Consider the following 15,793-nt stretch of genomic DNA (forward strand, 5'->3'; position numbering starts at 1 on the left):
GCGGGACCAATCCGGCGGGGCGGGGGGCGGGGCGGACGCTGCCCCGCCCAATGGCGGAGGGCGAGGGGCGGGGCGCGGCGCCGGGGCCCGGCGGGCGGGCGGCGGGCGTTCGGTTGCTGAGCAGCGCGCGCAGGCGGGGGAGGGGCCGGGGGCGCCGCGCGCCGGGGCCGGGGCCGGGGCGATGTGAGCGGGCGGCGGGCCCGGTGCGCGTCCCCCGCCTCCGCCAGCGCCTCTCGGCCGCTGCCTGCCGCCGCCGCGGGCCGGGCCCCGCGTTATGTCGTGAGCACGGGTTGCGGCGCCGCCGCCGCCGGGGCCGCCGATGGGGCTGCTCAGGATCATGGTGCCGCCCAAGCTGCAGCTGCTGGCCGTGCTGGCCTTCGGCGTGGCCGTGCTCTTCCTGGAGAACCAGATCCAGAAGCTGGAGGAGTCCCGCGGAAAGCTGGGTGAGCGGCACCGGCACGGCACCGGCACGGCACCGGCACGGCGGGCAGGGAGGCCCCGGCCTTTCCCTGGGGCAGCGGGGCCCCGCTGAGGGCGCGGGGGGAGGCCGGGGCCGCCGGCACGGGGGCGCGGTGCCCCGGGGGGTCCCGCGGTGCGGGGCAGCGGCAGCCCGGTGTGCCCCCCGCTGGGCTCCTCCGAGGCACCCGCACTGCCAGCGCCCCGAGCGGGTCTGGGGACCGTGCGGACCGTAGCAGCCAGCCCCCCGCACGGCCGGAACCGAGCCTCACATGGGGGCGAGCGCCGCCGGGCTGCCGCCTCTCAGCCTGCCCTGCCCAGCCTGAGCGGCACTGGGGTGTCGGGGGCTGGGGCGGACCCTGCCAGCGGCACCGCCTGACCTGCCGGAGCTCCGGGTGCTCCGCGCGTCTCCCACCCCAAATCGCGTGGTGATTGTCACCGAGGCGTAACCCCGGTAATGGTAAACGAAAACTTGGAGAGTGGGAGAAATCAGCAGGCGGTTTGGAGCAGGTGGAGGTGCTCAGGGTTCAGGGGTGTTTGGTACCCACCCGCTTCAAGCGCGTTGGTGCCCGCAACTTCAGAGCCTCCATTACTGGCAGCGGGTGGTGCTTAAGGAGAATCCAGCGCCTGGCGTTGAAGGGATCAACATAACACAACCTGAGAACAGAGCTTCTGCTGGAGAGGCTTCCTCCTTAACATACGTGCAATGGATGTAAGTTACATACCTAGAGGATTCAAAGACAGAGCTTGGGCTATGGTGGTGCAAGCATCTAATTACTGTGTTCTGCTGGTTTCATTTTGTGAGGAAAAGGGAAAACTATTGTAAAGTATCCGTTAAAAGTACGATGGAAAGATTTGCTTTGTGAGCAACTTACCACTGATTCTCTAAAACCTAAGGGGGGCAAAAAGGGCTTTCAGCAGCAGCTCTGAACTTTGGTTCCGTTTCTGAACTTGAGTGTATGCTTTGTTAAAGAGTGTCTGGCTGGCTGAATGTCTCCCGTTTTTATCTGGTGTATATTTTAAGACTTGCAAATGTTTAGTGTTTCACTGTAGAAATCACTTGACTGGGTCTGTGGCATTACCACAGAGCTGTAGTATGGCGAGTGGCTTCCTCTGAGCCAAGCTCCTGGCTGGCCCGAGGGGCCTGTGCTGCTGTCCTTCCCCCTGCCCGCCTAAGGAGCGATTGCAGCCATGTGAGAAGCACAAGGGCACGGCAATGGAACAGAGGGTTCTGGCCTCTGGGCTGTGTGTCAGCGGGCTCTTCGTATGCTACATGCATGCATTAATGTCAGGTGATAAGCTGTCGTCCCAGAAAGAAATAAGAACTATGCTGTGAGTAGGAGAACAGAGTTACTTCAGATTTTATAGCAGATAAACTAATTCTGCGATTTGTCAGTAGTTCTAGTAGTAAGCATTCAGTCGTACGTTCTGATAGAAAGAGTTTTTTCCAATGTCTTCACAAAAGGGTGACTCCTGGTTCTGTACTGGTGCACAGAGTTAGTATCTATGCACCATGTTGGTATCCTGCCTGCAACAAGAAATTGAGTGTGTTTCTGGGGAAGAAAGTAAGGGAACATCTTTCTTCCTGTAAGTGCGATTCCTTTATATAGAAAGAATTCAGTCACCCTGGGAATTTTTTCTATTCAAGTTGGGAAGTTTAAGAGAGAGAAGCAAATGACCATCACAAATGCTTATGTTGCATTTATCTCTCCAATAAAATTGTGATCCTAATACTGTTTTAAAACGTATTTGTAAAACCCATGTGCTTCTTCATCATATGAATGGTAACTATCAGAAATGAAGAATATCAAAATATTCATTAGCTCTGCAGCTTTTGGACTTCTTAAGCTCTTTACAAGTAGCCTGCAGTGGTGACATCACAAACACAGCCCTGTCACAGCCCTATTCCAGGTATATATTTGGTGAGATTTGTACCTAAGGCTATAAATCTTTCATTTCATTTTATTTTCAAGTTTACACATTAAGGGCAGCTAAACTGGCAGCTGCTGCAGACCAAGCCGTCAGAACTGCAGTGGTTTTGTTTAAGCCTAGCGTATGGACTTTGCCCATTAGCTATACGACCATGTATCCCTAACAGCGATCATTGCACGTGGAAGGCAGATGTTGAGGATTGCCCGACCATTCGTGGAACCGGGGTGTTGTGTAACCATACCCTTTGGTTTTTGAAAGCCTGGCAGAGGCAGCTACACCTATGTATACCCATGGATCTAGTATTGAATGCATGCCAGGCTGTCTCCTGTGTTGCCATTAGTGTTTGTGGCGAGTTGAATCATAAAAGCGACCCAGCCGTCTCCTCTCTTCCCTGCCCAAGAGCCTCTGATGTGGCAGAGGGGAGAAGGAATCAAAGAGGGAAGTTGGTGCCTGTCCCAGTTCTGTTAAACATGGTGTATTCCACAATGGCAGGTACTGGAAGTGTTTTGGTGTTGGAATGAGGGGTGGGGGAAGAGAGTGCCTTCCTGAGGGACAGTCTGCAGGGCTGCTCAGCCAAGGCGAGCATAGCTGACCACAGAAGGTGACCGCTGTGCAATGGAAATAAAATAATACTGCTGTCTTCTAGCTGTTTAGTTACATTTATGTATTGGATTTAAAGAACAGACTTGGTCTGAGCAACATAAGGATTGATTGACTATTATGTTTCAGATATTCCTTCAGACCATGCTGAAATGCTGGTCAGCTGTACAGTTGGGAGTATTTCTTGTACTAAGTGCTAAACAAACTTCAGGCTCATCACATCTGATAATTTAACACCTTGCATTCAGTATATCTAAGTCTGTCATTTGGAGGAAATTTTGTACTAATTTGGGATTAATTTCTTGTTCTTCTTGTAAGTGCATGAATAATTTGAAAGGCTAAGGCTCTTTCTCTGAGCCAAAGGAAATAAATGTAATTGGTGATTAATTGATTGCCAGGTTGCATTAGTTTTTTCTTTCATCCATTACTTAGCACCTGTGGCTCTGCTGGGTAGTATTGTTCTGAGCACCGTGCAGGTACGTAATGAACCACTGTTCCTTTGCAGTTAAATGGTTTAACTTCTCAGCAATTCAGTCTTATGCTTTCTAGCAATATAAGAGCGTGTACTGTTTTGGGATGTTGAAATAATGGGCTTTTTTTCACTTAATTTGGAAAAAATGTACTGTCAGTATGCTTGCCAGTTGTGCGTGCTTGGAAAATCACCTGGAAAATTTCTTAAATTGTCCCTTATAATATAGCATGTGTGCTTGTTAGTGTATTGTTTATACTTGAACCTCATTTTTAGAAGTTGTTAATGATTGTTGGTAGTTTTGGCTATGCACAGCTATGCAAATAGTTTCCTAGCATTTCTTTTAAATATAGATCTGTTGCCCAATAGTTATTCTTTTATTCTGAGTAGCCTGAGGCACTCTTTCAGAAGCTGTTTTCATGTGTAGTATTTCCAGAAATAATAGTGTTAATGCTGCCTTTCTCCAGGCAGCGAAAGGTTCTTGCACCTTGCCTTGCCAGTGTCCTCATCCTTTTGCATTTGCCCCCTTGCTGTTCCCCTTCACCATTCCCCCTTTCATTCAGACATTTCCAGAATGTTTTACCCCAGTCCCATGCTATGCTTGTACACCCTGTTGAAAAAAGTGTAGAAAAGAAATTGTATAAATGTTGCATTTATTTTGTTTGTTATTTGTCTGCAATTTTATATTTCCTTATTTTACTGGGAATGAGTATCACAGCTGCTGCTGTTCTTTTTCTGTGAGATGGGTGATGTCTGAATTCTGACTAATTCAGCGCATGTTCTCCAGCACGTACCAAGACGGTTCAGACTTGCTAATAGGCTTTGAGGCTTGATCTCACCCCTCTCTGCTGGCACTCTGATATCCCTGTTTCTGGCAGAGAAAATAAGAGAGGCACAGTTGGGTTTTCTTTTTTTCTTTCTCCTTTCCTGTCGAGCTGCACACGAGGAACTTTCATATTGTTGCACTTGGTTTGCAGGCCTCATACTTTTAGAGGAAAAGGAGTTAGTGATGTGATGAGAGCTGTCTTTGCTTCTAATAACTCTTTGCAACAGCACCTGCTATCTGTCCAGGGAATAGTTGTGTTAAAGATATTTTGAGGGCAGTTCTGAGAAATGAAGCGGGCCTGAGAAACGAGATAAAACACACAGCTCCGGTCACTCCTGCCACGTAGCGCAGGGGATGAGGCAATCACCAGATAAGGCACGGCCTCTTTCTAGGCTCTCCATTGGAAAGGGTCAGATTTGGGCCAGTACGTGTCTGTGTAAGCTACTTCTTAATGTACCAAGCTGTAGAAGAGCAAAAAGACCCGTAATACCATCTTCAAAGGAAATCCTGGGAAAGAGCTATGACTACAGCCTGGGATAGAAAGGGCTCATTGGACAGCCAAAGAAGCGCAAGCACTGTGCTCTTTGAGTTAGCGCAGTGCTGTGGATTTGGTAACAGCAGCTGCGAAGTAGGGAAATGGTTAAAGGCTAAGAAACTCAAGAAAGAGTCTTTAAAGGATTTTAAATCCTGCTCTTCCACGTGATTGTTTTCCCATGTAGAAAGGGAGATTTGGTTGTTTGATGTACCTTGCTGGTTTCAGCGGTGTGCTTGGCACTGGGCACATAAAAGTGGTAGCAACTACTGGAAATCAGAAAAAGTCATTTTTAATGACTGTATTTACTCTGTGATAAAGCACCTAAAAGAATGGTTTTATGGTATAATGCTATGTCAATGCTGCTTTTGTTTTTATTGTCCATTTTCTACTTCCGATCATGGAGGAAGTAGCTAAAAATTTCATATCTGCAACGTACCTTTGTAATTGCATGATTGGAAGGAACTCTTTCTTATTATTTTAGTTCTGGCTGGAGCTTATCATTAAATGAACTGTCTTAAAGCAAAGCAAAACCCAAACAAATACCAGAGAAACAAAACCCCAAGTACTTCACTAAATTAAAATCGACTCATCATATATCTTGTATGTATGTATATTTACACAAATGTGCAGACACATATATATGCATGTATGTATGTTAACAAAAAATACACCCCAAACATCTTTTCTTAAATTACTTAAACTTGTGAATTAGCATAACAGGTTAAACCATCCTCTCCAGTTTATCATGTACATCTGAAGTGAAGTCTTAGGATTTCATTTTCTTCCTTAATTCAGAAAAGTGACATATTTGCAGATGGATAATACCTTTTTTTTTTTTTTTTTTCTTTTCCCCTGCACAGCTTTGTATAGCCCCTGGCTGTTGCAGTTAGGGATGTTTGAGATGCTCATGAACAAATCATTTCCATACCTACACACTGGCGGCCGTGAGTCACCACTCATGTTAGCTATTCTGTCCAGACTTACCCCGTGTTCTAGGAATGAATGGCTTTCCTGAAATTCTTGCTTCTCTTCAGGAAATAGATGGCTTTTGCATATGGAGTATTTAATTGGGTCAAAATACCGCCTTTTTATGGAATTGTGTGCAATCTATAGCTGTCATTTATCTGAAGTGTATTTAAACCTTTTCAAAGCAGTATTAAAATAGTGGTGCTTTGTTTGAAATGTGATGCCATTTGTCTGCTTATACATTTTAAATACAGACCTAGCAAGCATGATGAAAGAGCTATATAGAAAAATAGCTGAACTGCTGCGTGTATTTGCATTATTTTTTTTTCAACCAGACATAAAAGATAAGCCTTAGTGAACGGAGTCAATGCTGAGAGCCATCTGAAACATGGCCAGCTGGCTGCAACCTTTTGTAAATATGTACAGACTTAAGTGCAGTCTGTCCTGGTGGCTGGCTGGGTGGCGGGCAGGCAGTATCTCATTCAAACCCAGCTTTGCATGAGGCTCAAGCCAGCCAAATCTGTTGGGTTCAACCCAACCACTCCCCTAAAATCTGTGGGTTTGGGGAGAAGAAGCTTGAGAAAGGCGGCATTGAGAGCAACCTTGGGTCTCCTCAGGCAGAGAGGCCAGCCTGCTCCCTCCCTGGGACTGGGTTGCTCAGTTCTCCCTGCAGCCTTGACTCCTCTGCTCCACCTGGGGAGTTGCAGAGAGCTGTGGTGCCCCGTTTGGCATTCCTGGCAGTAGCTGCCTCGACTAGAAATGCTGCCAGTGCAGGTTGCAGTTGGCATGCCCAGGCACTCTGCTAAAGGTAGAAATTCTCAGTGTTTGCTGAAGCATTCAGGTGGGATGTACATGTGTGTTTCTGTGCCACGAGGGTGCTGTCAGGACATCGGTGTCACTGCAGGTCGTGCCCTTGAGTGTCAGAGTCTGGCTTGGCATTCAGTATCTGTGTGTTCCCCAGGAGTGCCTTAATTGCTACACTTTATCTTATGGCTATAAATTAAGAGCATGTTATTACCAGAGAGGTATTGTTTACAGATGTGTCTGCAGGAAGCTGAACTACATTTGTGTCTTTTTTTTATTGTCTCTGGTGTTCCGTGCATTAGCATTGTCCTTACTTCGCAATATCCCTGTGTCATTGTGGCTCCAGTAACGTTACTGCTATAATTATTATTCAAGCATTCTCGTAGTGATAAAATTCATCATGAGTAGCTAGGAGTTTAGGGCAGTCAGAGAATTAATAAGATAATTAAATTACAAAAAGTATTTGCAAAGAAGCTATTTATCACTTGGGCCCAGTCTTTATCTGCCTTCTCTAAGTCCATTCTCTCTGTGTATGTGGTTGGAGTTGAAAATGACAGACAGCTGACATCCAATTTTTTGTCAACTTGCTGTTTAATTCTGCATACTAATTTGTGTTGAAACATATGTAAAACTTAAGTGCTGTTTTGATAAAACAGCTTTTGATGATTTTGAAGTGTTTATGCAAACCTTGTGCATAATTGCTGTAAAACTGTAAAGAGTGTGGGGATCGGATCTTAGGTTCCTTAAATTAAAATGCATGTCTTCCCCATTTACTTCTCTAGTATTTTTTCTCTCAAAATATTTCATTTTTTCTATTTTATATATCTACACAGAGAGGTATGTGTAGATATATGTAACACAAACAAGTGAGAGTAAGGAATATATATATTAATTACAATAAATACATATAAACTGCCTAAGAAATACGTATTTATTGTCTCATGTCGTGGTATAGGACTGATCTTTAGAAGACAACAGATTGAAAGTCAGTACTATTTCACTTCATGTTGAAAAGCTCCAAAAAGGGTGAGAGCATAAAGAAACTTGGAGGTATGAACAACTGAACAGAAGTGATGCTTGTTGCTGTGATCTTCTGAAAAGTGGACAGGGAAATACAGCTAATGGAATTGTAATTTTTTTTTCTCCTGAACCTTGTACCTGGGTATCATTGCATTTTCAGTGTTTCTATTATCTTCTTTTCTGGATATGCTGTTGTTGAACATATTCAGAAAGATTGCAAAAATAGCATATCTGCTTTTTCTTTGAAATATTTGTGTTTCTGTACATGGATTCTGGGGGTGCTTTGAAGGAGACTTTGCAATAGTAGAAGTCTGTTTTTGCAGTATGTGGTATTTGCAATGTGTTGTAATATACAAAACATTAACCATCAATTGATTGTAGTGGATTGGAATTGGTTATGACCAGGGGCAAATAATTCGTGTACTTCTGAGAAGGATTTACAAATTTAGAGCAAAAAGGAATGAAGCCAAAGTATGATGTGAAAATGACAATCATATTCTGACATATTGCTTAGACCAAATTGTGTCACCAGAACGAAACAAAAGCAGTTTTGGATTTGACTCCTTTAGAGTTTGAATGGCAGGTTTAAATTGAGGAGCAGAAAATAACTTTTTGCAAGATTTTCAAGATTTAGATTCTTTTGGAAAAACAGATGAATTTTTACAAAAGCTGAGGACAGTCACATCCTTCTGTTGTCTGTGGTAAAAGTAGTAACTCACAGGGCTGTATTCCCATGCTGAAGCATAAAGACAAAAATACTATACCTTGTCTGTTGACCAAAACACTGCTATATTTTTAGACAGATTTTTGATTGCTCTCTGAAGATTAGTTTTGATAATGGTACACAAAAAAATCTGTGTTTTTAGAAACAGTCAAAATATCAGCTTCTTTTGTATCCTGGCATTGAATGAAGTGTTTCATAGATAGACTCCTATTTCAATTGCACTCACATTGACAACTTTGCAGCCAAGATTTTTCAGCATCTGATTTGTCAGTAAGCCTTCAACACTGTGTGCTCTTAAAAGGTATTTTCCTGGCAGGATAGCTATAATTGCATACTATTCTTGATACATTATTGTATGAACTGTGCTGAGATGACCATGGCACTAAATGGTTTTCCTTAATCAAGTTACTGCCCTTGGGAATATTGAACGTCTCGTGGTTGTAGTTTGCCCCGCTTATTTTTTCACTTACTTTAAGAAAAAAAAGTCAGAAGAAAATTACAATTCCTTATTTGAGTTCTTTCTTATTTGAAAATAATTTAGTCTGTTTTTAATAGGTTTTCAGATAATTTAACTATTTTGTATTACCTTTGATGCTGCCAACAAGGCAATCTTTTGAAGATTAAGTGCCTAAAAAATAGTTTGCTCTCTTATGAGGTAGTGATTAGATCTTGCTGTCCAATTTGATTACTTCAAAGTGTGTGAAGTAGAATTGGACTGAATATTTTTAACTTCATACCATTTATGAAAATAGCATTTCAAGAGTAAATGTATATTTGCTTTTTGGAGAATGGTCTCGCCTACAAAATAGCTTTTTGGAGTATTTTCATTTGGTAGGATCAGAATGTTTTATGTTTTGACTATCTTCCTACTTCTATTAAAACATGTCTTATTTTATGTATGCCTCTGGGCTTCTCCCCATTTTCCCCTCTAAGTTGTTCATACAGACATGCCACTTGTGCAGCTGCTGCTAGCTTGAGCAAAGCTGAAACTCTCAGCATTTCTTCTTTTTTAATTGGACCTATCTGAGGCTTCAAATTCTCTTCAGCAGGAGTGTACTTCATGTTTTTATTTAATCAGGTTCTTATATATATATATATGTATATATATATATATTTATTTTCAAAATTCTGGCACAGTGCTTGATTCATACTTCTAAGTCAGGGCTCAGTGTGTTTATGTATGCAGCAGCCCAAGTATTTTCTGCTATGACAAGTACAAGAACGCTAGTTCTTCTTTCTTGTTGGCTAGTGGTATTTACTCTACTCACAAACATGCTTTCTGAGCCAAAAGTAAAGGCTGAATGACCAGAAAAACCTGTCTGAGCCCCTATATAAATCTTGCAGTGTTCATAACTTATTTCTAGTACACACTTGAATTTTATCTTTGCAACTATTCAGTGGTCAAAGTTAATAGGGTTAAAAAGCGCCCCGTGGTTCAGGTGGAACCATTTTCATTCCAAAGTTTTGAGATTTGAGGAGAGGTTCTGGAGTGGTTAATGCACTAAAATCGCTGTCAGTCATGGAGATGCGTAAGAGGACTTCTCAAGTCGCAGCTCCTGGCAGGATGTTTAGAAATCTGGCAGACGAGCTGTCAAAGTTAGCAGTGGGAACTTCAGCTGTTGTTCCCAGTGCCCGTGGGAGGCTGGCGCCCAACTGCCAGCCAGGCTGGACGCAGCAGCAGGCCCAGCTCCTCGGCCAGCGGGCACTAGGGCATCGGGCACGAACCTGGAGCCCTCTTGGTTTCATTTCACTGTAATGCTGCATGCTCGGAGCTGTAGCAGCTGAAGAGACGGCATATATCTGCTTCTGGATAGGAAAGGATGATAAATAACCCCATCATCCAATCCAGAGAAAAGTGGGAGAGGATGATTGTAAGGTTTCCTAGTTATTCACAAGGCACGGTAAATGCACTTGGCCTAAGGGCAAATGTGTCTTGTGAGCGTGTGGTTAGGCTTTGAAGAGAGTATTAAAGATGAACTTTTGAAGAGGGGAAATGAGCAGTAGTAGAAAGGTTGTGTGTGTGAGGATCGGTGCAACTTCTGCGTGTGCAAGCTGTCCGCAGCCTGTCTGATCCCAACAAAAAGGCCCGCGGTGCTGGGGAATAGGCTTACTTTCAAGTCCAGCTTTTGCCTAGCTTAACAGTTAGAAACTGTACTTGTTTCTGATTCCTCTGACAATGCCCTCCACTATACTATTAAACCCTCCTGTCCTTGCTGATTTGAAAAGCCAACATAAAACTGGGGTAATGGTTTAACAAGAAGAAAGATAAATCAAACAGTAAAATGCTTGTGTGTATCCTCTTCTGGTTTTCCTGTGTGTGGCTTCCAAACTGTACTCTGAAAACATGGCCTTGCTAATATCTTCATGTGAGCACTTTTGTAAACATTTGTGGTCACTGGAGCAATCCAAAGCATTGTTTCAGTGTGTTTTATGTGCCTATTTATGTGTGATTGCATAGTGCAGGTGCAAGGTATTCTTAGGGTAAGAGTTGGGAAAGAGTAACACTTGATATGTGAATAATTTATCAAATGTAAAAAATAAAATAAGTGTGAAGGAAGAATGTAGATACTGATAATTTTTTTTTTTAATAATTTTCTCAGTCTAAGCCATGGCGAGGGGGGAAGCCCTAAGAAACTGAATGCAGTTTCTATATTTTCCAAAGACATTAGATGTGATTATCTACACGTTTTACATATATGCACTCTTTGGCCGATGGAAGCTTTTGTCATTGTTAAAAGTGCAATTAAAAGCATGTACTCTTTTGTGGTAAGTAACAGGATGTATTCAACATATTTCTTAAGCTGATGCTATAAACTTTAAGTACAAAATATTTGTATTGCTGGAGTTAATGGGAAAAGGTTTTAAATGTTAAATGAGATTGCAATCTTAGTTATCAGAAATGAATGTTGGAAAAGAGAGGATAAACTCCTCTTATTGTTTCATCAACTCAAAATTGTCAGAATAAAAATAGCACATCATATATTTTTGAGTGTGACAATAACGTACTACATATCTGACTTGATAGGTAAGTCTGTTAAATACATGTATAGCAGCAGGAAAGTGCAATACAGTAGTTGTATTTTACATTTATATTAAATGTTTTTATATTTACATTTATATTAAATGTATTTTTACATAAATACATTTGTTTTACTTCATAAATATTTGGGATGTGCATGTGAACATAAAGATGAGATTGCCCTCTGGAGATAACTAGTATGGGAAGAGAACCTATCTGGAAACCCTCTCGTATATCCAGGAATTGGTTTGGAAGAGTTGTCTGCCCTTGATGGATTCCAACAATGTCCAGACTCTCTGCAAATGCCGTTAATTCCTCAACCTTTGCCGTGTCAGATTTCCCAATTAGATAGTGTGCTGAACAGACATGAATATTTGGCTTCTCTCTGTAGAAAAATGTCTAGATGTCACAAAACCATACCAGGCAGAACTACCAGGCAGTTTAAAGCTTGCCCAGCTGATAAGGGTTAACTGAGTACAGACATAAAACCATAAAAATGGATCATTCTTTTTCAGTTGTTCAAAACCTTTGCTACAAAGTATTTGAGGAGCTCAAAACAGTGTAATGGTAAAGGACTGGAAATATGATTGTCTCAAACTTGACTAAACTTGCTGTTGCCTTGTAACTTAAGTAGCCAGCCTTTGTATTTTTCTTGCTGCATTTAACAAAGGGTATTTTGTGGTGACAAGATTTTCAGCAACTGCATGGTGTTGAGGATTGACTATGGGCACGTAGTGCGTGCAGATGGGCTGTGCTATGTTGTGGTCTTGTCCCTTGGAGGCACTCATGTGGGTTTTAATTGTTTTGTTTTGCATAAGAGCAAAGAATCCTGGTTTTAGGCCATTTCTAGGCAGACAGAATTTGATGGTTTGAGGGTAATTACTTCTCAAGTTTATTGCATCTTCCTGTTTTACCGAAGTGCAAGGTGAAAATTAGCTAAAATACTCCCAAATCCTTGAAAAATATGGCACTTAAATTGTTACCAGACACAAAGCTTTTCTGGAGGTGCGCCGTTCAAGAACTCTTTGCATATATGTCGGAGCATATTAATTAGTTGCCAAAAATGTTCTTGGATAGTTGTGGCTATTTGTTTCTCTAACGTTTTCTTTAGAAAACAAATAACAATTTGCACTTGGCCAAATAGTGGCTGGTCTTGCAATAATTACATGTTTTAGTGCAACTGTTTCATTGTGCTCTGCTGCACTGACAGCAGTACTGTTTTTGTGAATGTAAAGACTAGTTATGTTTTGATTCTTTTTGAATAAAAGATGCAGTCTGATCTAAATAAATCTACCCAAATTGCACTTTACTGTTGCAGAACTATTAATAAGTCCTAACCTCCAGCACTCTCACACGATGCTCAGTGAAGCAGATGTTTTTTCAAACTAGAACTATTGTTATGGGGCAACACATGATTTTGTGTACAGCAATAGTTATAGCACTGGCTAAATGCTTAGTCTAAATATGATTTTTAACTGCAGACTTACGTCAGGTGAATTTAGTGTGCTTTTGATATTTATTTTTTTACAAATGAGATTGCGTTGATTGGAAAATCTAGCTGTCACTGGTGCCTGAGAACTTTGTGGCAGGCTCACAGATTGATAATTTGTGTGGCAGTCTTGAATAGCTTTTTCTTTCTTTCAATTTTATAATAGTTGGAATAACACTGTATGGTGATGCCATCTTTCATAATTGGTTGCAAAAGAGCTAATCTTCGTTTTGGCAGAGAGGTAATTGCTGGGTTTGTTTGTTTTTTGTTGTTCTTAAAGTGAACATACAAGAAGTTGATTAGTGCCATCTGCTGGAGTGGCATTTTCTAATGAAAATTTAAGATCTTTTTGTCTCTAGTGGTCTATGCAGTGGATCAACAAAGCACATGTGGCTTTCCTTGTTTGAGTTTTGTGTGGAGGTTTTCCCTTTTTATGCTCTGTGAATCTTGGCTATGATGTGAGAATGAAGAACCTTTTTACTGGGCTTTTTGCCATTTTACAGGTTAATTTGTGAACCACTGACTGAACAGAACAACTTTTACAGACTATAAAGTGCAGCCTTGTAACACGGAGTAACAGTCAAATAAAACAGTCTGTTGGGGAAAGTAGTTTTCCCACATCTTTTACACAGTCTGTACTAAAAACAGGTGCTGTAGTGTCTTGAGATGATTCATAGCAAAGCAAGGGATGACAGGATGGGAAAAGGTTGGTGCCAACGGTGTGGGTTGCTGGTGGTCATTGAGCACAGAACTGGTCTGTGGAACTTTTGGCTCTATTCCCCAAATCTACAGAGTCCCAGGGATGTGCTTGGTTGGTTTGTATGGGGGGAAAGAAACATGGAAATAGTCTTCATGTTTCAAGTGGAAAGTCATTTGTAAAAAAATATCTTTGGGGTCCACCATAGTACAGAAATGACACAGTCAATCTGCTTGATCTGTGTCCTTTATACATATATTGTAGGCATGTCACATTATAAACTTGCAAATGTACAAAAAAAAACCCAACAACACTCTTTGTATTCAAGGCTAAACTTGTTTCTTCATCCAGATGTAATAAATACTGCTGTGGATAGAAAACCATACTGGTATCCTTGTGTCAGTTGGCACAGAACTGCTCAGTCTCCCTACTAAAGGCACCAGAGTTAGGCTTGAACGAGCTGATATGCTTACTCAGCCCTCTACAGTCTCCCTCAAAGATACGAACTTGGGTTCTCCTAGCTGATTTCTGCCTGGATATTTGTTCCACACCTGCATATTTCTGAAGTGCTATGGTTATAGCAGATTTAAGCATCGGTCTGCTCATGACGTGATGATGGCTGAAGTTAGCACAAAATGCCTGAACCTCCCAAGCCACATCAGCAAGCTGGAAGTTTTGTCTTCTGTTGCTCTCCTTTTCTGTAAATGTACCTAATGACAGTTTGTCATTGTAAATGGCATCATGTACCTTGCTAGACAAAATTGTAACTGTTTCTGTTCTTTATGGTTGTTTTTTTTTTTTTTCATTTTATTTATATTTTTTTTGTATTTTTATATTTATTTAACATTATTTTATTGTTTTATTTGTCTTTTATATTATTTTATTTTATTATTATTTATATTACATTTATTTATATTTTTTATAATTTCATGTTATAAAGTAAAATTGATGTGCTTAATGCATTTCCTAATATCTATTGGATATTTGGTCTCATAAGAAGACCTAATATTTGGTCTTTGATAATTTTAATATATCATTTGGTGTAATTACATTATGTTAATAGGACATTTGGCATCCTTTTTTCTATCCTTTTGTACTTCCAATCTCTTCCAATCTCTTTCCCTCTAAAACAGGGAAACTCTTCCATTTAGATAATTATCAGTGCCTGGTAAAATCATGGAGAAGATGGTTCTTGAACTTATTGAGGCGCACCTGGGGGACAAAGCAGTCATTGGTCCCAGCCAGCATGGGTTTGTGAAGGGTAGGTCCTGCCTAACCAACCTGATTTCCTTTTATGATAAGATCACCCGTATGGTGGACCAAGGGAAACCAGCTGATGTGATTTTTTGGACTTCAGCAAGGCTTTTGACACGGTTTCCCATAGGATCCTACTGGACAAAATGTCCACCATACAGCTAAATAAAAACATCATACGATGGGTGAGCAATTGGCTAACGGGCAGGGCCCAAAGGGTTATGGTAAATGGGGCTGCGTCAGGCTGGCGGGCGGTCACCAGTGGGGTCCCTCAAGGCTCCATTTTAGGGCCGGTACTTTTCAATATTTTTATAAACGATCTGGATGTAGGAATAGAAGGTATTTTGAGCAAGTTTGCTGATGACACCAAACTTGGAGGAGTTGTGGACTCGAATGAGGGTGGAAAGGCCTTGCAGAGGGACCTGGATAGGTTGGAGAGCTGGGCGATCACCAACCGCAGGAAGTTCAATAAGAGCAAGTGCCGGGTCCTGCACCTGGGACGGGGAAACCCTGGCTGCACGTACAGACTGGGCGACGAGACGCTGGAGAGCAGCCTAGAAGAGAGGGATCTGGGGGTCGTGGTAGACAGCAAGTTGAATATGAGCCGGCAGTGTGCCCTGGCAGCCAGGAGGGCCAACCGTGTCCTGGGGTGCATCAAGCACGGCATCGCTAGTAGGTCAAGGGAGGTGATTGTCCCGCTCTACTCTGCGCTGGTGAGGCCTCACCTCGAGTACTGTGTGCAGTTCTGGGCACCACAGTATAAAAAGGACATGAAACTGTTGGAGAGTGTCCAGAGGAGGGCTACAAAGATGGTGAAAGGCCTGGAGGGGAAGACGTACGAGGAACGGCTGAGGGCACTGGGCCTGTTCAGCCTGGAGAAGAGGAGGCTGAGGGGAGACCTCATCGCAGTCTACAACTTCCTTGTAAGGGGGTGTCGAGTGGCAGGAGACCTTTTCTCCATTAACACCAGCGACAGGACCCACAGGAACGGGGTTAAGCTGA

At 42.4% G+C, this 15,793-nt stretch overlaps 1 protein-coding gene across 7 annotated transcripts in view; it reads left to right on the plus strand.

The window, feature by feature from the left end:
• Positions 1 to 70: 70 nt before the first annotated feature.
• Positions 71 to 15,793, plus strand: part of HS2ST1 (heparan sulfate 2-O-sulfotransferase 1) — a 136,444-nt gene continuing 120,721 nt past the window's right edge. For all 7 annotated transcript variants that reach the window (XM_068690524.1, XM_068690523.1, XM_068690528.1 and 4 more), the window contains exon 1: positions 71 to 443. In XM_068690524.1, coding sequence (XP_068546625.1) covers positions 320 to 443 — 124 coding nt within the window. In that variant the 5' untranslated portion in view covers positions 71 to 319. The remainder of the gene's footprint in view (positions 444 to 15,793) is intronic.

This window comes from Anas acuta, chromosome 8 (genome assembly GCF_963932015.1).
Source record: "Anas acuta chromosome 8, bAnaAcu1.1, whole genome shotgun sequence".
In the NCBI taxonomy this organism is placed as follows: Eukaryota; Metazoa; Chordata; class Aves; order Anseriformes; family Anatidae; genus Anas; species Anas acuta.